The sequence below is a fragment of the Helianthus annuus genome, chromosome 7 (genome assembly GCF_002127325.2).
Source record: "Helianthus annuus cultivar XRQ/B chromosome 7, HanXRQr2.0-SUNRISE, whole genome shotgun sequence".
Taxonomy (NCBI): Eukaryota; Viridiplantae; Streptophyta; class Magnoliopsida; order Asterales; family Asteraceae; genus Helianthus; species Helianthus annuus.
The window spans coordinates 123259703-123283961 of NC_035439.2; the positions used below are offsets into that span (position 1 = coordinate 123259703).

Here is a 24259-nt window from a genome sequence, read left to right on the forward strand (position 1 = left end):
CACACTTTGAATGTGAAGGATGAACCAAGGGAGGAGGATAACTCCCAGAAATCTAAGAAAAAGAACAAGTACGGGCTTAATAAGAACCAACAAAAGTTCAGTAAGAAGCATGTATGTAAGAACTGCTATAAAAGACACTGGGGACAGTTTTGAATAGAAAAAAGACCAAAACAATGTGGCATCTGCAAAGGAACTGGTCATCAGTCCCATGAATGTAGGGACATAATGAACGCAGTTTGTTACCGCTATGGTGATAAAGGCCACATCAGAACTAGATGCCATAAAGCTACCAAAGAAGATGCAGCTAAGCCTGGAAAGGCTAAGAAGGGAAATACCTGAACTACCTGATGAATGCCAGAGGCAATACATATTAATAATATCATCGGGTACATTCCTTATCATTTATCAATGATAATTTCTGCTAAGTGTCCTGTTTTTAATACAGGCAATAATAAGTCTTTCATTGACCATAAGCTTAGCAAGCTTTTGATGATACTCATAAGAACCCCAGATACTAAATAAGGAAGAACCTACCAATGAAACTATAGAAACCATTTCTTCTATTTCTCATCAATGATCCTTCTGTAAAATCTAAGAGTACTCTTTCTCCAAGTAGAGTACGACAATATATGCTATTTTAATTATTTTTTCTCATTGATTTCTATCAACTACGAGTGCCAACTATGATTGATAAAAGCGCCATATGAGGGTTGGCGTATCCCAGTGCGTCCCATAGATTGCTTCCATGCCTAATCAGTATGGAGGTTTAATGCATGGAACCACTAAGATATTTCAATGGTCATATTGTACTAAAGTCAGCTAGTGGTATTCAAAGAAGATATCCACTATAGAAATGCCTAAGTAGGCGTCTCTACTGAAGGCATCCTTGTATTCGTAAAACAGATGTGTCATTTGCATGGCATAATGTGTCGGTAAGTGAACCGAAGTCGGAAATTGAAGCTATCTCTATCATATTTGGATAACATAATGACTTCCCCGTAGAACAACCATTTTTACCTCCTGAGAGGCAAAGTGGAGTTAGGATTGATATCCTATTAGGAGTTGTATCTGTTACAGAAGCTCTATATCGATTAGCATAACTAGAATTGGAAGAACTGAGAGTCAATCAAATGAGTTATAGAGAAAGGCTTGTACAGCCTAGCTCATCGTCTTAAGAGCTTCGATTATTGTTGATAAAGGAAAGCACGATGCAATACGCTTGTGCATTGATTACTGCAACCTAACTAGGAAACGATTAAAAATCATTATTAGCTGCCCAGGATCGTCGATTTGTTCGACTAACCACGAGGGTAGTTAATTCCTTAAGATTTATTCGGATAGTAATTGGAATGATCATCTCACCCTGAATAAGTTCTCCTATAACCAATAGCATTATATAAGCATCAAGGCTGCTCCCTTGGAGACCATGTATGGGAGAAAATGTCAACGCCCGTTTGTTGGGCAGGAGTTGGGAAATCCCAATTATCAGGATCTGAGATTTGTCTTAAAGACGACGTATAAGATAATATGAATCCGTAATCATCTGAAAGCTGCCAGTAATCGGCAGAAGAGCAATGCGAACAAGAGGCGCAAATCTCTTAAAGTTCCAAGTAGGGAACAAGACTCTATTAAAATACCAACATGGAAGGGTATGATCCGTTTCAGTATAAAGAGCGAGTTGAGCCCTGGATATATAGGACCATTCGAGATCATCAAATGTGTCGGTAGTATAGCTTATAAACTAAACTTGCCTAAGGAGCTTAGTGGAATTCACAATGTGTTCCACATATTTAACTTAAAGAAATGTCTAGCTGATAAATCGCTAGCAATGTCTCATAAAGACGTACAGATTGATGAAAGCCTGAGGTTTATTGAAAGACCTATATCGATCAAGGATCGGCAGGTTAAAAAGCTCCGAAGGAAGCAAGTACCAATTTTAAAAGTTAAATGGGATGCCCGTGGAGGCCCTGAATATACGTGGGAGGTTGAGTCCACTATGCGACAAAAGTACCCTCACTTGTTTCGGTAAATCTCGGGGTCGAGATTTCTTTTTAGGGGGTGAGTATGTAACACCTCATAAAATAGTGTCCAATGATGTATTGACACGTGTAATGAACCATAATAAAGTCAAACGTTGACTATGAGTGACTAATTTCATCAAAAATCGAAAACCTTGATTATAGAAGGACTGAAAGTGTCAACATGCTTAAACTAGGCCTCTGAGTTACCTTATACAGTGTCCGTATTCTCAAATGAGCCATTTGTTGGACGAGAGGAGCCGTTTGCGTAATTATGTGAAAGTTTGCGCGTCGAAGGGTTAAAAGTGTCAACATGTTAATTCTTACCTCTGAGTGACCTTTTAACAAGCCGAGAGCTTCATAATGTTTGATCATATTCTCGAGAATGCCTAATATTGGCCATTCAAGGCTTTTATGCTAATAAGTGACGTTACGCGCAAGTTTGCGAGTTAAAGGGGTTAAAAGCGTTAATAACTGCGTAAGTTTGCATTTACGCGCATATCTTACGTTTTGACCAAACAAACCAACATCCGTGATATTTCCAAGCATGTTTCAAGTCCCCTAAACTTTAACATCCTTGTAGAGCCTTGAAAATGGCTTAATGGGGGTTGAATACGTCGAAAATGCACTTAGAAGTGTGCAGGGACTGAAACTGCAAATTCTGAAACTTGCAGCGCAGCCCTCGAGTCGCGCAACCCCTGAGGGGTTCTTCTGTCGTGGCACGCGACCACTTCTTTTCGACAGCAGGTTGATTTTCAGCCTGCAGCTTGTTTCTTAGGGGCTTTCATGCAAATTCCTTTGTGTAGGCACCAAGTTTAAGTATTCTTCATGGCTTTAAACCACCATCAACCATTTTTAAGGTTAAGATTATTCCTTGGAGCTTACACAATACACTTGTCTTGATCTTGTGCATCTCCAACAAGTATAAATAGCCTTGAAATCTCATTCCTTCACTTGCACCATTTCATTTCTATCTTTCCTCTCTCTAGTTCAAGTGTTTTCTTGAGCATTCTGGGATTCCTGGTCATAAGGAAGCTTATTCTTTAGTAGAAAAGATTGCTAGGACCCTTTGTAAGTGTCTTAGCCCCCGCTTTAGTTCAGTTTTGTTAATTAAAAACCAAAAAGTCAAAGTTACGTAAAATGGCTTTGACTCTCGGTTTAAACTCAAACGGTCCAGCCATTGTTCGAGACAAATATGGCTATGTGACCGTAATTAGGTAGGTGTTAATCCCTTAAAAGGGCACCTCCTAATTTTCTCGTTTGCTTAGTTAATTGTCGGGTCAAACTATCTAATTAAAAAGTCAAACTAGTCAAGTTTGTAAATAAAAATATAATCTGATAAAACAGAAGGTATAAACCATATTTTATCGCTTTAATAACTTGGTAATTATTATTAGAACATGTCTAAGCATGTTCAACCCGACAATTCTGAGTTTAGGGTCGGTTCATAACCGAAAGTCGCAAAAGCTTGACTTTTGCTTTGACTTTCAATGCTGACCCGATTAAGCTTAATTCTTCTATGTTTTAAGCTTCCATTAGGACCATATTATGTTGTAGTATAACCCTCTGAGGTTATATTACCTGGTTATTAATATTCTGAATTATATGCTAGTTTCCGTTATTATGCTTATAAATGCCCATTTTGCACTTTTGATCTAAAAATGAGATTTTGCATATGTGAGCATACTAATAGGTTAAGTGTTGATATGTAAGCATGTCTAAATTAATTTGACATGATTCTCTGGTCTCAAAACGATGTTATGCACGATATCGTAAAATTGAAATTTTTATTATTTAAATTACGCTTTTGTGCATAATATATGTTTAAACAAAGAATTTGACCCAAAACTCATTACCTACTATTAAGATATCATTTTTAGGAATTTTTGGAATGTTGGGTCAGATTTGATACTGACCATAACATAGAGTTCTTGTATAAATTCTATAATTGACGATAATGCCCTTTTGACTAATAAAATGAGATGTACATGTGATTAGCATGCCAAACCTTTTCCTACTGATTTGATATGAAAAATAAAATATCTTAAACATTCAAGGCTGTTCAAAATCTCAGAATCACATAAACATCTTAAATATCGTCAATTAACGACTTTTACACTAATTCGGTGCATAGTATGGTTTAAAACCATAATTAGCACCTAAGACTTGATACCTACTGATTTTGTAAATAAATTTTAATATTTTTGCAGTAGGTATAAGTCATGAACTCAGAACTTCCAATTATGTCCTTAAAAGCATATGTGAAATGACCAAAATACCCTTTTGGGGCATAGTTTGGCCATAAATGGTAAATCACACATATGTATGATGTCTTACTATTATAACAACATAAAATAAATATTTTTACTGATTACTTAAGACCAGAATATCAGTTTACTTTAAAACCTCTTTTATAAATATTAAAATGACCAAAATGCCTCTACGGGACTTAATTTGGTTCTAAATACTTTTTGGGCATATATGTTAACATCCTACTGATGTATTAACATATTTTAAGCATAATAACATAAGGGACTTGTATATGGTTGAATTGGTTGCTCGTTACGCATTTACGCGTTCGGATCAGTTTATGTAACTAGTTTACGTAAGTTTGCCGAAACGGGTTTAACCTTATCGTTTTTGCTTCAAAATCCAGAATGTACTTAGTTTACCCATATTATACAAGTCTTTATACTTGTTGGGTTTAAATAACATTCTATTCCGGTCATCGCTTAATCTAGCGTATCGTACCGCTTTAGATATTTTAAGCTAGTCGGTCTAAGTCTACGACTTAAATAAGACCGTTAGCATTCTGAATTGGTTATATATTACCATCACTCCAGACTAGAGCCACCCGGTAAAAGCTACCTGCATTTAGATAGATTGGATACGACTGAGTTATTATGCTTTGAATCAAGTATTAGCTCAGGTAAATACTTTTAACTTATTTTCCCTTATACGGGCTTGGGATACGATATAATAATAATACCGCTTGGTCGGGTATGGAATCATTTAATCAGATTGTGATTAATAAATTGCATAACTCGTTTTAATCTGTTTTATTTGATAACATAAACATTGGGGGTTAATACGACCGTGTCCTGGATATCCTCGGCTCATTTCATTTGAAAATGGCCACGACCTATGCACGGGGTGTAGGCATACACCTGATAGATGCAAATGCTAAATAACCCACATGTTGGGGATAACTCCTTTGTGGGTTCTATAGTGGTGAGTCGGTTAATCATGATCGGCTTCCAAACCAGCCCCATATGTATGACAAACATGTAAAACTGTATGCAAGATTTTATTAAAGATTGTCCCAAGTTATAAATGGTTTGTGCTTGTGCACTTAAATCAATTTTCATAAACTCTTTTCAAAAGAGTCAGTTAATTGTATTTACCAGTGAAAACTGATGTATTTTCCAAAGACTAAGTGACAGGTACTACTCGTAATAGGCTAGGAGTTGCTCGGTGTCGAAATAGAGGATCTTGCAAATCCTTGATGCCTTAAAGTCTGTTAAACTTCATTTTATACATTCTGTAATGATCCACCTGTGGATTTGATATTACAAGCTCGTCTATATTAAATACTTTGATATTTTCAGACATTTGGGTTTGTAATACCATTTTATATTCCAAGACTTCCGCTGTGCTATAATTGTGTTAATTGACTATGATGATATCAACTACGTCACGATACTCCCCACCGGGCCCACCGGTAGTATGTGGAAATATCGGGGTGTGACAATATAAGAAACCATATTTTAAATCATAATAAGATATAAATATTACATGTGTATATATACATTAAAAATATCCTCAAAACTCGTAAACTGCTTAAAATTACCAACCGAAGCTCCAGTATCTTCATCATCTAAAGCAACTTCCCCGGAATCCAGAACCTGTTTGTGTTTAGCCTACAAAATGAGATTTCAAAAGTTATTAGCATAATATAATAAAAGTTACTTATCACCGTCATGTTATCAAACAATGTATTTTATCATCAAAATTTTATACCGCAGCCAATAAATCAAACCCATCATCTCCATAAACTGAATCATCCAAAACAACTACATTAGCTTTCTTGAAGAAAACCTCAGTTCCAGTCTCGGAATGGAAAACGAAAAGCTCAAACGTTTTAGATGCAATCATGGTGAAAACCAACCAAGATTCAACTGGTATGGGAACTTCTTCAATCAATTTTAACCATCCATCAGTAAATCCGCATCCATCAGTCCATCCTTTCATCATCACATTCCAAAACCTTTCGCCAACATAGATAGTTGCCATCCCATAGTCGTAATTTTTACCATAGAATTGTTTCCAAAATTTGTCAGCAATTAGCTATAGAAGAAGCAAAGGAATATTTAGTGCAGACTTACAAATTTGATATGAACTAATGAGCAACAAAAGTTACAACGAATTAGTCAACAAAAGTAAAAATGAGAATTACTCAACAGGGTTAGTCAACAGTAGTTACAGTATTTACACACAACCTAACCACTGTTTAGCTATCAACTATTACATACATCTGTTGCTATCCAACAGAGGTTTCATAACAACTGTCATCCATTATGTCCAGCAGAGGTTGCAACGTGGACAGATCTTAAATATCAGATGTTAGTCAACCGAGGTTAAAAGACTTAGTTAACAGAAGTTAAAAGGGTTAGTCAACAGATGTTAAGATTATAAGGAAACAGACGTTAAAAGAGCAAACAGATGTTAGCAAGTTGTTGAGCTACAGTATTTAGTCAATAAAAGTTAAAATGAGAATTACTCAACAGGGTTAGTCAATAGTAGTTACAGTATTTACACACAACCTAACCATTGTTTGGCTATCAACTATTACATACCTCTGTTGCTATCCAACAGAGGTTTCATAACAACTGTCATCCATTATGTCCAGCAGAGGTTGCAACGTGGACAACTCTTAAATATCAGATATTAGTCAACCGAGGTTAAAAGACTTAGTCAACAGAAGTTAAAAAGGTTAGTCAGCAGATGTTTAAGATTATAAGGAAACAGACGTTAAAAGGGAAAACAGATGTTAGCAAGTTGTTGAGCTAGCAAAAAATGTTTATAGTAAGTAACAAAATAATATATCGTTACTTACAGTCATGCCAAATTCAGGTCTAATATTTGCTAAAATGTAAGAGTTCTCGTAGACATTTTCTTTAAAACATGAGACAACGAATGACAAACGTCCATTAGCTTTCACCAATACAACATCTTTCGTTTTCAAACAACAATCTCTAACAAACTTTGTCCATCCATCTGTAAATATACAATGATCATCTCTCTTCCTTACTCATACTAACCATGATTTGTCACCATCAAGTAACTCTACAATTCGACCGTACGGGACCTCCTTGCCCCACAACAAAGTCTCAAAATCAAGTGGTATATTCAGCAACAGTAGTTAACAAACATCTTACATCAAAAATCAACGTAGAATCCTAATAGTAGCAAGAAAGTTAAAAAAACGTACCAAAAATATAAAATCATCTTCATTAAGGAATTGTAAAAAGGATGGTGTTTGATTGGATAGATTCATATCTGCAATAAACAATTTAAACTTACAAGTTATAAAGATGAACAGCATCGAAAAAAAGTCATAGACAAACAACATTATAAAATAGACATCACTAACATCCTTTAAACTAAATCAGCACTTAAAAAACAAAAGTACCAAATATTAACCGGACTATTTGTATAATCACACACTTAAGGTATTATAAAAACAAAGCACAAACCGAAAATCATCATCTCTCACAATAGTTAAGCAAATGAGCATCAACCAAAAATTGTATGGTTGATTTATCAATCGTAATGTAGAAGACAACATCACGAAGATGCATGCACAAATTGTGACAGAGAATACTTTCAGTAACTTCATTTAAGTTAATGCAGTACTTAATCGATAAAAATACACCGGATTACAACAACTATTATTTGCTTCAAGAAATAATATGAAACGCCGTCAGTGACAAACACATACTCATAACATCAAATAATGATTAATCTAACATATATAATACAAACAATAAATTCAAAGAAACAATACTTGATTTTATAGCGTTAATCTATATTATGCAATAGAACCTTGCCGATTTTGATAAGAAAGTTATTTGAGAAAACTTCCGAATATGTTTTCTAGAGCTTATATTCAATAATGGAGATGAAAAGTATATTAAATGGAGTTAATACATATGTTACATTTACACTGGTTGGTTGAAATTAAGTTTTGTAAAATTTATACTTTACCCCCTTTTACATTAAAACAAGGCAATTTTTACACAGCAATAACCACTGCTTGACTATAAATTTAAAATGTTAAATACGAAAAACTTATCTATTAATTTAATATATTTAGTAAGTGGCTTGATGATTTGGTATCAAATTAGTAAGTGGTGTTAGTATTCAGAATTTGTTCTTCTTTGGTTTTAAAGATATCACTGAAATTCACGAGTATGTGGGGTTAAAAGGTGATAAGGGGATCATTAGGATCAGATGTTATTGTATTTGGAAGGCCAGAAACAGAGATAGATTTGGCAACAAAGATGTAAGGATCGAAGACATTATGAGTGAGATAAAGGCGATGGGTTTTTTATGGCTAAAAAACAAGTCGAAATTCAAAGATATTTCTTGGTAGGATTGGTGTTAATTTGTAATTATGTAGTGTCATTTTGTTGGGCCCCTCGGTTTGAGGTTTGGTCGTGTTTTAATGAAATTTACCTTTCAAAAAAATTAGGTATGTGCACGACACTGTACTCAAATATCAACAATGACGTATCTTGTTTAGAAACGAGAAAGAGTTGCCAACACACTGAAAAGTGATGGTACAATCTGTAAAAATGAAAAGCATATTCATTGTAGGGTAACCAAGAAGAGGAAAAGAGATTTCAGATTATTAAAAGAAATCAAGATGAATCGTTTACTACTACCCAATAACATTCAAAGAATGATAAACAACAATCTCTAGCTTTCAAGGTCTATATTTGCAAGGACATATAAGATCAAAGAATGAAGAATGAAATCTTACGTGTGATTTAGGTGAATGAGGGATTAGTGATTTTTGTTAGAAATTAGGTTTTATAAACTTACTATTTTTTTGGTCTTCAATAACCCCAACCCTTTCTTAGCAAAATTCATAAATCTCTCTCTCGGAAAAAAAAAAAAAAAAGGATTTGTTTTTGTTAAAAGGGTTAAATGTCATTTTAGTCCCAACCATTTTGCCAGTTTAGTCCAAAGGTTTCATTTTCCGCTTGTGGGTCCAAAAATATTTCACCGTTGCCATTTTAGTCCATTGTATTAACTTCATCATTTTTTCTGTTAACGAGAATTGCAATTCGGTCATTTTAAATGACCGAATTCCTCTTCTCGTTAAAAGAAAAAAGGATAAAGTTAACCTAGTACACTAAAATAACCGAGTTGTTCTTCTCGTTAACAGAAAAAAGAATGAAGTTAACCTAGTACACTAAAATGGCAATAGTAAAACCTTTTTAGAACCACAAGCAAAAAACAAAACTTTTAAATTAAACTGTCAAAATAATCTAAACGACATGGACTAAATGACATTTAACTCTTGTTAAAATAAACAAAATGGGTGAATTAAAAAAAAACAATATTCTAGCACTAAATTTGCTTTCTCTGATTGGTCTATTCAAACTCACACGGATCGCCATGCTATCACCATCATCCGTTGATCAAAACCAATCCAACGGCCATAAAAACCCACCCATTTCCACACATCAAAAGAATTCCCTACATAAACCCCACACCCACTTCTTTCCTTCATATCTCCGCACATCAAAAAACAACTTACAAACTCGTAGCAGTTTCTCTATTTTCATCCTTTTCTTTTTCAAATGGAGTCCAAAAAGGGTGCCGGTGGCAGAAAGGCTGGTGGTCCTAAGAAGAAACCCGTTTCCCGGTCCGTCAAAGCCGGTCTCCAATTCCCAGTTGGCAGGCTCGGTCGTTACCTCAAAAAAGGCCGCTATGCACGGCGCGTAGGCACTGGTGCTCCGGTCTACCTTGCCGCCGTTCTCGAGTACCTTGCCGCTGAGGTAAAAACAATAAACAAAAACTTTTTTTTTAATATTTTAGATATGATAAGCGAACATATTTATAATGATTTTTTTTTTTGAAATTGAAAATAGGTTTTGGAGTTGGCGGGAAATGCAGCAAGGGACAACAAGAAGAACAGGATTATTCCGAGACATGTTTTGTTGGCGGTGAGGAATGATGAAGAGCTTGGAAAGCTTCTAGCGGGTGTGACGATTGCTCATGGTGGTGTTCTTCCCAATATTAACCCGGTTCTTTTGCCAAAGAAGGCTGCTGCAAAGGAGGCTACAAAATCTCCAGCAAAAGTGACTAAATCACCAAAGAAAGCCTAGTGTTTGTGTGTTTTAGGATTTTGTGTAATTAGGAAACACAATTTGATGGATGATTTTAGGGGAATTTTTGTTGTTGGCTATAGGTTTGTTAAGAACATCTTGTTTGAAATGAAATGTCAGCCATACGCATTTAATTATGTTCATCAAAGTTGAGCATGCAAATTCCAAACATTCAAGAAACCATTTCAACATGATGTTTCTGTACAACCATTAAATTAAAATCCCATAAAAAGCCATGCTAAGTGTTAATACGCTTGATTCAAGTACCCAATTCAAATGGAAAATACTAAGAACACGTTTATAATTCGATTGTAATTAAGTTTCTAAGAGCATTCTCATCCAATCCATCAAAACTTGTGAGGGTGAGTTTTTATATTATAAAAGGTATAAAAAGTGGTTGTGAGTGAAGGAGAGAGAAAATGTTACTGTTCATCTATATATTTGGGGGGACACTATTCACCCAGTATAATATTTTTAATATATATATTGAAAGTGGTTGTGAGTGAGAGAAAGAGAAAAATGTGATGATAATATTATTTAATTAAAAAGGAGAGAGAAAAAGTATTTGTTTTTAGTGGAAATATATTGATATAGGAGTTGTTTTTTTAGTGGAATGTATGTATAATTTGATGGATTGGATGAGAATGCTCTAAGACTAAGCGGTATGGGGGCCGGCTAAGGCCCGGCGCGGGTCCCCCACACCGCCCCCTGCTTGCGTTCCGGCTAAACCAGCAGCCCACATACGATTGTGACGGGCCTCTCTCCTCTCTCCTTCTCTCATATATACCTATACATACATACATATATATAAAGAGGTTCATCCTCCACCCTCTAGGTCCATCACCCTCAAGCCCTTCCTACGTGGCGATGACATGGCGGCCCATCCTCTTGAGGATGGTACTCTCCATATCCTCTAGTCTAATTGCCACACCTGCGGACCGTCTTGTTTGTACTATCTGGTAGTTTCTAAGTTTCTGTTCCACTTAGTGGAGACCAGACGCTACCAACGAATGAGCAAATAACTTAAAGTGTTCCGTCACAATGTATCTAAAATTGATGTTTTTTTTAACAAAATCACACTCTATTAAAAAACGAAAACTAGTAAGAGGCTAGCGCATACAACCCGAGGGAACAAAGATAACAGACAAAACCCGACTCATTACAACCCGACAACATTGAAACGTTTCCAGTCTTCTCGTGTATCCAAAATTGACGTAATACTTTTTTTTAATGATAAATTTTTCCTATTAAATACTTACACCTTACAAGAATTGAACTTTGGTATTTCCATAAGAGATAATTCCTATTAACCACTAAGCTATTAGCTAAGTGACAAAAAAATTGATGTAATACTGATATAGGTGTATTTAGCTTTTCCCACAAAGGGTTAAATATTTTCATGTGGTGTAATTTGTTTATCTTTTATTTGCCATTTAACTTGGGTGGTACTTTAGCAATATAAATGTTGTTTGTTTACTATAAGATTATCTATGTTTCCATGTTATTCAAGACTATGTTATGTAGAAAACGTATTCAGCGACAACATACATGTATAAATACTAGTACAAATTAAAATACGAATTGAATAAGAATTGCCTATTTAAGTATTTAGCACTAAATCGTATGTGAATAATTCTAAGTGAGAAAATTTTTATAAGAAGAAAAAAAAGAATGTTATATTTTTGTTTATTTAAGATTGTATTTAATGTTATTGGAATTATATATATATTAATAGGATTAGGTTCAAACGTGAACAAATTTCCTAGCGTGAACCACGTGAACTAATCTGAACCATTGATTTCATATCCATTACACAAGAGTAAGATTGTAACTTCATTTAAATATGGAATTTTAATTATTATATTATTTTTCAAAATAAAGAACAAATCATCATCATCAGTTACAATCATCCTTACGCTTCTTCATCAGTTATGCTAGTATCTTATTTAATTATTATCTTATTTATTTCAAAATCAATATCAAATCATCATCATTTACAATCAAATCGACAACCATGAACAATACAGAATCATATTTTTTTTTATTTATCAAAGATAATCTTAACATATCTTATATTTATCAAAATTATATTTCATAATCTTTTCAACAAACATCCATATCTTCATCATTTTTATCCACAATTCTCGTTCATATGGATCCATATCTTGCCGGACATAAACTTTTGGAAAACCTGTAAAGCTCGCTAGACTGCAACTTTCAAAAACCTGAAGTTCTAGCCGGACATTGATTTCTGGTGAGTATGTCGTCTGTATCTTTGCCCCTAATCGCCGGACTTGATTGTTTGTGTATGCAAATTAATTGATGTCTTTTGAGTACATTGAAACATATTTGAATTTTTTCAGGCAGGTGCTACTGTATTTCATTCATGGCCGACCTACAAATCGACATTCACAATTCTGACCAAAACATTGGTGATAATGTATTCGTTACAACAATGAATCATCCAGGTAGTGTAATCGTATGATCATCGATTTCCATTTACTTTAACGAACATTTAATATTGTCATTGTTTTTGGTCTTAGTAGCAAGATTCGAATTATAGTTTTAGTCTTTTGTTGGTTGAACTAGAGTTTTTAGTCATTTTTATTTTTGTGTAACTATTATCTCCGTAGTACACATGTGTACTGGTATGGTTTATCACTTCCATCACGATAGTACACATATGTATAATACAATCTTTTGTTTAGATGTCAATAGTGTATTACACGATAATAGACACGTGTGTAATAAACGGTATAGGACACATGTGACCCGTAGCGTTGTTGCTTTTGTTTGTTTTGAATGATTTTTTTAGTGTAATTGTGCAGAGTCGGTTGCTAGTAACGTTTACGAAACGCCAAATGGGACTAGGTACTGGACACCAATTGTCCCCCCGGGATTCAAACCGTTTTTGAAAGCTAGATTTACTACGATCGAATAAGCAATTGCAATGTACGAGGAGTACGCACAGCTTGCAGGATTTGGAACCCGTTTGGGTACTTCAAAAAAAGAAAAAATAGGTGATGAGTTAATTACGACTTGGCGATACGTTTTATGCTCCAGGGTGCCAGTGAACAAACATAAAAATAAAGAAGGTAACCCTGATGATAGTGACGGCTTGAATTTTTCTTGAAATTACAAACACTTTGAAATCAATTTGTTGAACTTTTTCTTTTTTTTATGTGAATTTTATTTTAGCGTTTGATAATTGTTTTTGTGATTGTTTGATGCCTAATAGTTATTGAGTTTGTTTGATGCATAATACAACCTTTAATCACGAACAATTATATTTTTTTCCTTAACGGTATGGCATGTATTATATTGATGGAAAAAAAGCTCCCCAAAGACATAGGCAACATTCCTGTTTATGGGAAAAATCTACACATGAAAACCGTACACTTGTGTACTTATCTGATATTACCGTTGTACACAGGTGTACTTGGATGTTTACACCACAAGTAAACATGTGTACCTACTTTATTATGTACTAACTTTGCTCATTTTTTATATTGTGAAACGTTTAATTAAATGTATTACACAACACAAACATTACGTACATTATAAACCTGTCAAGTAGTTTGACAAACCAAAAAAACCATGCTAATACACAAAAAAACTTTTATTCCACTGTTTCAAAAAGTAACAAAATACCAAACCATCAAATGCTTCTAGTATGGCAATCACCATGTTTGTTGTTATTAACTGCATTCCAAAAAATTGTAACCATAAAACGTTAACTATTGTCAAGAAATATAGACGTACTAAAAAACACCTATTCCATGCGTCTTTTCATGTTCGGCTGCTTCATCTAATACGCGCCTACGGTGCTTGTTGGCCTCTGAAGTAACTAGCTTTATTGCGTACTTTTTCCTCAAACGTGTCAACGTCGACTTCTTCTCCTTATGGGTTAGTGGGAAGCCACTATCCCACTTATCGGCAGAAGTTGTCGTCGTTGATCAGGTGAATGGGGCTTTCGTGTGCGTCCATGTTGTTAATTACCGTTATCGCATTTCTTTCCACATCAAAGCACACCAAGTAAAAATGGTCATGCTCAAGGATTGGAAAGCATATGACGCAATACTCGGACAAACTCATTAACAGTTCTTTTTGGTCAACAACCAAGAACAAGGCACTTTTGAATTTATCAACATGCCCAGCTTCTCCGTGCTTCCCATTCCATAAGATATCCTCGTCCTGAACGCAGAAATAACAACCAAGGTACATTTGAATAATCAGCCACGCAAACTTTACCATAATCTTCACAATTATAATACAAGTATTCACTTACAAAACAATTTGTATGGCCGAACAACCGCGGCTTTGTTCCTTTTACTTTATCAGCTTGCCCGAACATATTTGGTCCGCAGATTCGATCCTTTTCCTCAAAGTTTAGCATTGACGCAAAGCAATTTATTACTCCATCATTGATCCACCTACTTGGTAGTAAATCTATCATTTGAAAATGGTACAACCCAACGCCACTTTCAGTTTCGAATACCAATTTTCTGCAAAAGAAGACAATATGATTAATAACGTGTTCATTTATTCGTAGGACAATCATATTAGTACACCTGTGTAACAAACCACATACACATGAGTACACAGGTGTAATCTTGCAAAACAACTACCGAGTACACATGATATTTGAACCTAACCCCAACACTTACATTTGTGTAAATTATATACAATGTTGACTTTTCTGAAAGTCATAGAAATGCACCAGGTCACAGACATTTATATCCATTCACGTTGTACACATGTGTATTTCTTATGTGTGTTTTTAAGTACATATGTGTATAACGAACATCTATATCCTATATATGTGTAAAACACAGTACCAGAAATGTTCTTTAACATAAAATTGATTGTCAGTATATTTCGTGGAATATACCAACTTTTTACCCAACAAAATAAACAAACAAAACAGATATCACAATATAACCACTATGTACACCGGTGTACATCACGAAGTAAACAACATACACATGTGTACTTATCGTTTATACATACAGTTGAACTCACCGGACCCTGAACAAACCAACATAGCTACAATCTTTTAGAAAATATAACAACATCAAAACAGTCAAAAACCTATTTTTTATGAACAGATTCAAAGTTTCAAGCCCTAATTCCAATTAAGATAATGAATGTAATCTTACTTAGAATAAATAACTCCTACTAACAATAATACCAATGTACATAAGATTTGTAACTACACAAGTGTCATAACAAAAGATTCAGGCCCTAATTCCGATTAGTGTTCTTAGTTGATTAATAAAAGGAACGGAACATGCAACTACTTTTTGAAGCAATTAAAGATAAGGATTTTCAATGTGTACCTTTGATTGTTGAAGAAGAACCTTTTTTCCGTCGACTAATAAACTTCCGGCGCCGATTACCCTTTTCCTTTGTCGTCGCCGTAGAGTATAAAAAGAGAGAGAGAGAGAGGATGTTGATTATAATGTCGTCGTAGATTTTAAAAAGAGAGAGATAGAGGATGTTTGATTATAATGGGGGATTATATGATATTATACCAATAACTAAATAATAGAAAATCACGGGATTTTATATTCAATTAGGCAAATATCTTGCAACTGTATATTAAATGAGTAAATAATCTAATTACAAATTTACCCTTTTGCTTTTAATAAAAGAATAAAAAGTAACCTATTAATTACAATTATGCCACTAACTAAAATTATCAAGATCATATTAATCAACGGTCTAGATAAGTTCACGCAGTTCACGTCTGGGATGTTGTTCACGCTGGAACCTCACCCTATCCCTTCTATTATAACCTTAATTTACCTTAAATAACAAAACTATCTACAAAATATACATTTACTATATTAACAAAATTCATTCACAATTTTTAGAAAATAATTAATGTAGCCAAAATTAATGGAATTTGAAATTTGAATGTTAACAATATTTTTTTTGAATGTTAACAAACATTGACCGCAATTATTTAAATGTTAACAAATTTATGATTGCATTTAAGGTTTAAAAGAAAAAAAGATTGGAAGGAAACATATTAGTAATTTAAGAAACTCGAATTTGATTGAGAGAATAGATGATACGGGATTGAATAGCAGAGGAGAGAAAAAGTCTTGAACGCCCCTCTTTTCGTAACCGCTCAAATTTAGTCAATACCTCACAATACATTGCCACATGACAAATAGATGTTTAAGAGAAAGTCATGTAGCCTAAAATGGTTTTGATTTATTATAATTTATAGACTTACATAGATAATTAATGTGTAATCTTCCTTTTTAATAGCTAACTACGTTAGATTTGTAACTTATTTACAACATATATATTTTAAAGAGTAAATTACAAGTTTTGTCCTTTATGTATGTACCAAATTGCAGGCAGTGTTATTTGACTTCAAAATTGACTGGTTTTGTTCTTAACGTTTCAAAATCATGTACGTTATGTTCTTTAGGGCAGACCCAGTTAGATTTTTTTTTGTTAAAGTTGGTCATGTGCCTTGCACATGAGGGCATTCTTGTCATTTCACCTTCCCAGGTGCTATTTTGTAAAGAATTATTATTCAAGGACTTATTGTATAAAAGTGAAAAATAAAAATAAATATAAACTCTTTCTCTCTCTCTCTCTCTCTCTCTCTTTTATATATATCTCTCTCTAATCTAAACCCACCACCACCACTGTCTCTCTTAACCCACCACCTCCCGCCACATCCCACCACCACCCCACAACCTTCACCGCCACCACCCAAATCAACACAAACAAAGTTATCACAAAAACTAAAATAAAGGAGGATTGTTCTAGGCGAAAGGTGAACTCCGGCGAAATTTGAACATATACAATAAAAAAAAGAATGGGATAATAAAACGTTTTTAGACATATTTTGAATGTACTTGTACATCTAGGCAGTTCGTTCCCCATGGGTATCAATTTCAGTATCAATGTTTTGTTTTACCTATTTCAATATCATTTAAATGGTAATTTTTGTGATTCCCCCAGGAGATTTCTTTAAAGATGAAAGACTATATGGTTGATGAGCACAAGATCGATTAGATTCTGGAAGGTGAACTTCGGCAAAACTAAAATAAAGGAGCAATTCTCTGCTTGGCCAGTTCCGAGTATCGAGGAGAAAGGTGAACTCCGTCGAAATTCACCCACCCCAATCAACCACCCACCATCGTACACCCACCACCGCCAAACCCACCATCAGCATCCCACCCACCACCATACACCTCCATCACCGCTAAACCTAATATCTTTTTACTGCAATTTGATCCTGTTTAGGTAATTAGGGTTTAGAAATTGATGATCATTTAACTGTATTTTTGCACCTTCTGTATCACTAACCACACCTTAATTAGGGTTGATTTTTTTGTTTCTTTTCATATCAGATTACATGGGTTTTGTAGAGAGAGAGAGAGAGAGAGAGAGGGATGCAGTGTTAGAGAGAGAAAAAGAGTGAAGGAATGAAATTTAGAAATTGTATTTTATATCTTTACTTTTTTATTTTTACACAATTAGTCCCTTGTTATAAGTCATTTACTCAATAGTCCCTAGGGAGGCAAAATGACAAAAGTGCTCTCATGTGCAAGGCACATGACCAACTTTAACAAAAAATCTAACTGGGTTTGGCATAAAGGACATAACGTGCAGGATTTTGAAACGTTAAGGACAAAACCAGTAAATTTTGAAGTCAAAGGACACCGCATGCAATTTGGTACATACATAAAGGACAAAACTTGTAATTTACTCTATTTTAAAAAATAATTTAAAGTGTATGATAAATTACGAGGTAGACATGATAAATTACGAGTTGTGTAAAATAAATTTCAATACGTATAGGATAAATCTTGAAATGTGTAGGATAACTTTTGATGTGTGTTGGCAAACAATTTAATGTGAAGGATGCTAGTTTTTATAATTAATTAACTAGTCAAAAATAATAAATGTGATTAAAGAAAAAAAGACTATCTACACTTTATTAAGTTGAAATTTAACCTAATGATAATCTTACTTTTTTTTTAAATACATTTTTTTAGTTTTCGTTTTCAATAACCCCAACCCTTAAAGTATCACCAATAGGTGATTTTTTATGTTTTTACATGTCTATGTGGCATATATAGATGTTTTTGCTAATGTGTGGCGTGTATTTGATACCCATTTTTTTGTGATGTTTTTCTACAAAAACAATAAAAAATGAACAAAGGTGAGACCATTGGCAATAGAGTGAGGTTGGGTATGAACTTAAAAAAAAATTGGTGATGATGTGGTAATATTTTCAAGTGTTTTTAGGTTTTTTTTTATTGGGTGGGTGAATCTACAAAAACCCACTTAGCAGCTTTACGGATCGTTATAGCAGTTACAGAGATGTATGGGGTGCACATCATCTTCACCTGCTCAGTCGATGTCAAAGCTACAAAACAACATGAATAATTGGTTAGAAGGGATTAAAGACCAGAGTCTCTAAACCACTGTCACACCTTGATTTCCCGGTGGGCCCGGACTTAGGGTTTATGCGTGACAATTGATAACAGATATTCACATATAGCACAACGAAAGTCTTGGGATTATAAAATAATATTACGAAGTACAATCGTCCAAAAGTTCAAAATAAATATACAGACCAGAAGTACTAAAAAGATCCACATGCGGATTAGAATAACAAAATGAATATTTATAGTACTAGGCCTTGAGTGGAGTCGCAAATTCCAATATGCAAAAAACGAGCAGCTCCAGACTATTCCGTATTTGCTATTAAACCTGCACTTAGACTTTTAAAAATATGTCAGTTTTCACTGGTAAATACGATTAACCAACACATTTTGAAAATCTTTTCAAAATCATTTTATACCATTTGGTATATCATTTTATAAATAACTTAGGACAAAGTGATATCTCTTGTTACCAATTTTACATGCTTGTCAATACGTATGGGGCCCAGAACTAAACTCCGATACATGATTAACCGACACGCCACATTTTCAATAAAAATATAATATAACATTAGCATCTGTAAGGTGTATGCCTACACCCGCGCTTAGATCGTAGTCACTTGCAATTAAGTGAGCCGAGGATATTAAGGACACGGTCGCATTAACCCCCAATGTTTAAGTTATCAAGCAAAACGGATTAAAACGGTTACTTAAATTTTAAGCATCATTCACCCTTGATTTATACCCGACCAAGCAGCTAATGTCGTATCCCAAGCCCGTATAAGAAAAATAGGCGAAAAGTATTTACTTGTAGTTTTCCTTACAAATAAAGGATGATAACACACAACGATCAAAACAACCTAAACACAGAGACAATTTACTGGAGGCTCCTAGTCTGGAATGGACGGAACTATGATCCGTTAGAATGTTAACGGGTCTTATTTTAAGTCATAGGACTTGGATCGGTTACCTTAAATAAAAGATGCGGTTCGTTAGATTAAGCGGAGACCAGATAGAATGTGGTTTAAGCCCTTACGAGTACAATGACTCATATAATACGGGTTAAATAACCAAACATTCTGATTATAATTGAATTGGAAAGGTTTTGACCCGATGCGACTAACTTATATAAACTATGCTATATAAGTTAACCGTACGCGCATAAGCGGCATCGGGTAATCGAATGGGTTTATGGTAAGTCCAATAGGCCAAACATGTTTATTGTAATGTTAAGTTTCAAACTCCGATTACATGTTCATTATGTTTCAAAATTATTCTGTGCGCAAAAAGGGCGTTTTAGGCATTATTTAGTCATAATATAAGGACTTTGCATAAAACCCGACAAATGATATGATCAGAAGATATAACCTTTAGAAGTTATTCCCTACAATAATGTGATCATATTACAACTTCAACTCAGTATCTAAACTATCCTAAATGGGTCAGAATCGAAAATCAAAGCAGAAGTCAAACTGTTTGACTTTCGGTTGCGAACCGAGCTCTAAGTAGGAAATGACGAGTTGGACATGATCTAACATGTCTTAATATGTCGTATAAACTGTTATAATGTCAAAAATTAAGGTAACGATACTTAGAAGTTCATTTAACGTTAATTACGAAAATATGCGTTTTTGACTTTTATTTAATAAAACTTTGACCCGTCATTTGACCAACTTAACGTGATTTTCAGAAGGTGCCCTCATAGGAGATTAACACCTACATTATCACGATCACTTAGCCATATTTGATTCGAACACTAGCTTGACCGAAATGGTCATACCGAAAGTCAAAGAAAAAGTCAATTTGCTCGACTTTCGGCTAAGAGCTAGCCTATAAATGAAACAAGACTGAAGGAGAACACTTACAAGTGTTCAAAGGAAGATTAGACTTCAGGTGGGAGGTCTCTTATGAGTAGAAGCAACTCCAAGAAGATATAGAGAAAGAAATTGTGAAGGTGCAAGTTGGAAAATGCAAAAATGGGCTTTATTTATAGTTGATCAAGACTCACATGATGATACCAAGTGTTCACAAGGTTTCCCTGGAATTGATTAGTGGCCTCTTAGGTGTAGCCAGCTGCAGTCTACTGTCTGAAGTTCCCTTACGGACCATAAGGGTAATGACTTACGGTCCGTAAGGAGCTTTAGTGCCCACGGAAATTTAAATGCCTTACGGACTGTAAGGCATATGCCTTGCGGTCCGTAAGGGACCTTTAGAGGCCAAAATTTTGGCATTTTGACACATTTGACCCCTCCATTATCCATCTTCCGTATAATGTACAACTTTGGACCCTCTCGTCCAACATACCGGGAATATTTGAGAGTTAAATAGACACGTGTTGTCATCTTATTCGTCATGAATTTTCTAGATGTTACATCCTCGCCCCCTTAAAAGAAATCCCGTCCTCGAGATTTATTCAAATAGATAGGGGTACTTTTGTCTCATATTTGCTTCAACCTCCCATGTATATTATGGGCCACGGCGGGAATCCCACTTGACTTTCACGATGGGGACAAATTTATTTCGGAGCTTTTTAACCTATCGATCATCGATTGAAATCGGTTTCTCAGTGAACCTCATGTTTTCATCAATCTGCACATCATGGTGCGGCATTGCTAGCGACACATCAGCTAGACATTTCTTTAAATTTGAGATGTGGAACACATCATGGATTCCACTTAGTTCCTCGGTTAGCTTAAATTTATAAGCTACGGAACCAACACATTCGGTTATTTCAAATGGTTCAATATATTTGGGGCTTAACTTGCCCTTCTTTCCAAATCTCATGACACCTTTTACAAGGTGACACTTTTAGTAATACTTTGTCCCTTATTTGGAACTCAAGAGGTTTCCACCTCTAATCTGCATAGTTGTTCTGCCTATCACGACAGCTTTGAGTCTATCATGGATCTGTATAATCTTGTATGTGGTCTCAAGAACTATCTCAGGTCCTGACAGTTGGTTTTCTCCAACTTCAGCCTAACAAATGGGCGTTCTGCATTTTCTCCCATACAAGGCTTCAAATGGAGTGCCCTTGATACATGTATGGCAATTATTGTTGTAGAATAATTCAATCAGTGGTAGATGGTCATCCCAACTACCACCTATATCAATAATGCATGCTCTCAGCATGTCTTCTAATGTATGAATTGTACGCTCACTCTGACCATCAATATGTGGATGGTAAGCCGTACTAAAATTCAATCGCGTGCCTAAACTTTGTTGGAAACTTCTCCAAAAATGGGATGTATACCTATCATCTCTATCGGATACTACAAAAATTGGCACTCCGTGAAGGGACACAATATTGTCCACATATAATTGGGCCAATTTGTCAGAACTAAAAGTTTCTTTAATTGGCAGAAAATGGGCTGACTTAGTCAGTCTGTCGACTATCACCCAAATCGTGTCATTGCCACATTGGTCTAAGGTAAATTGATAATCAAGTCCGTTGTCACCATCTCCCATTTCCAAGTAGGAATTTTGAGTTGTTGTAACAGTCCTGACAGTTTCTGATGTTCAACTTTAACTTGCGAACACGTCAGACATTTAACTATATAGGTGGCTATGGATTTCTTCATACCCATCCACCAATAATCTTTTTTTCAGATCCTGGTACATTTTTATCTCCTCTAGGATGTACCGAATATTTGGAATTATGTGATTCCCGGAGAATCAGATCTCTGAGTCCTCCAAGGATAGAAACCCATATTCGATTATTGAATCTCAGGATTTCGTCATTTCCAGGTGTTAACTAATAAATAGTTCCATCTAATCCTTCATTAGAAGCATTTGCTTCTGATAAGGCCTGCTTTTGAATTTCATGCAGTTGCTCATTCAAACTAGTTCTAAGTTCAATCCTTTTAGTATGAACCCTGATTGGTTTGATTTTTTCCTTACGACTTAAGGCATCAGCAACAACATTTGCCTTGCCAGTATGACAACGAATCTCACATTCGTAATCATTCAATGCTTTCATCCAACGGCGTTGCCGCATGTCTAAATCCTTTTGATTAACTATATGTTGGGGGCTTTTATGATCGGTGTATATTACACACTTTGTACCGTATAGATAATGTCTCCATAACTTTAGTGCGAATACAATGACACCCAATTTTCTAGATCATGGATGGTGTAATTCTTTTCATGCACCTTATGTTGTGTTATATTATATGTGTAAAGATCAAATACAAATGGGTTATAACATACAAAATATCCTTAACATTAGAAGTGAAGGTAGCTTTTTTTTAAAAAAAAATTGTTCATCAATCTAAGTATGATATTTAATTGTAAAATGTAAGAAAATCATGATTATATATTAGTAGAGTAATTATGTAATTTTTGCATAGTAATTATAAAATCACAAATTTTTTTCTTTAGATCTTAGGACTAAAATACGTGCTTAATAAGATAGGAAAGAAATTAAAAAAAATTCTCTCATTCACTTCTCACATTCAATCAATCGGTATGTTAAGAATCATTTGTACAATAATCTTACTCTATATTATGTTATGGTATGTCATATTATATTATACCATAGATTATATTCTTTGTTTAGTTTATTTAACATGACATCACATGATATAACATAACATAATATAATCTAATATTACCTAAACTAAACGAAGAATATAATATATAGTATAACATGAAATAACATAATATAACACAATGTAAGATTTATATAACATAATATTAACTAATGAAAACAAATAATCGTAATGAAAAATTGTTGGTACGAATATAATAAAAGAGAAAAAAAATACGTGTGTATATTATATTTGAGATAATATGCATGAGTTTTATATTTATATATCTCTTTTTAAAAAAAGTAATATAAAAATTATTAAAAAAACTAAACATTGTCCTTACAACAATGTTTTTCTCATAATAGCCGTTTGGCATTGTATGTATATTAATTTTAGAAAATATAATTATTAAATATTTTTACGTAGCATATTTTATAATATTATTTTTTTACAAATATATTGAGTTCTTAGATTTTTAGAGTTAATTACGTAGATGTTCTTGCGGGTTATTGCATGTAAAACTTTTGAGTACTGATATAAAATTATATAAATGTATTTTAGTTGTTTTATAATAATTTAACATAAAAATTAACGACAGTTAATCTTAATACTTACAAAATCAAAACCATAGAACTTAAACCTGTTAAAAAATAAGTTAGTAATCAAAGATGTTACTTTCAATAAACCACATGGACTATCTGTGTAAATATGTCTTAGATTAATAAATAATTCTAGTACTAAATTAGCGTCCCTCTGATTGGTCAATTCAAACTCACCCGGATCACCATGCCATCACGATCATCCGTTGATCAAAATCAATCCAACGGCCACAATCCCTACCCACCAAACCAAACAAGTCACTATATAAACCCAACACCCACTTCTCTCCTTCACCA

The 24259-nt window shown here is 34.3% G+C and overlaps 1 protein-coding gene across 1 annotated transcript; it reads left to right on the forward strand.

Moving 5' to 3' along the window:
• The first annotated feature begins 9807 nt into the window (after positions 1-9807).
• Positions 9808-10560, forward strand: LOC110868404 (histone H2A). The gene is made up of 2 exons (XM_022117556.2): positions 9808-10087; positions 10181-10560. Exons 1-2 carry the CDS (start codon positions 9890-9892, stop codon positions 10415-10417), a joined length of 435 nt encoding a protein of 144 aa, XP_021973248.1. The 5' UTR covers positions 9808-9889; the 3' UTR covers positions 10418-10560.
• Positions 10561-24259: the final 13699 nt, after the last annotated feature.

Coding starts and splice junctions, on each gene's coding strand:
- LOC110868404 (XM_022117556.2), top strand. CDS start 9,890: ATGGAGTCCAAAAAGGGTGCCGGTGGCAGAAAGGCTGGTGGTCCTAAG. Junction 10,088..10,180: donor TCGAGTACCTTGCCGCTGAG/GTAAAAACAATA, acceptor AATTGAAAATAG/GTTTTGGAGTTGGCGGGAAA.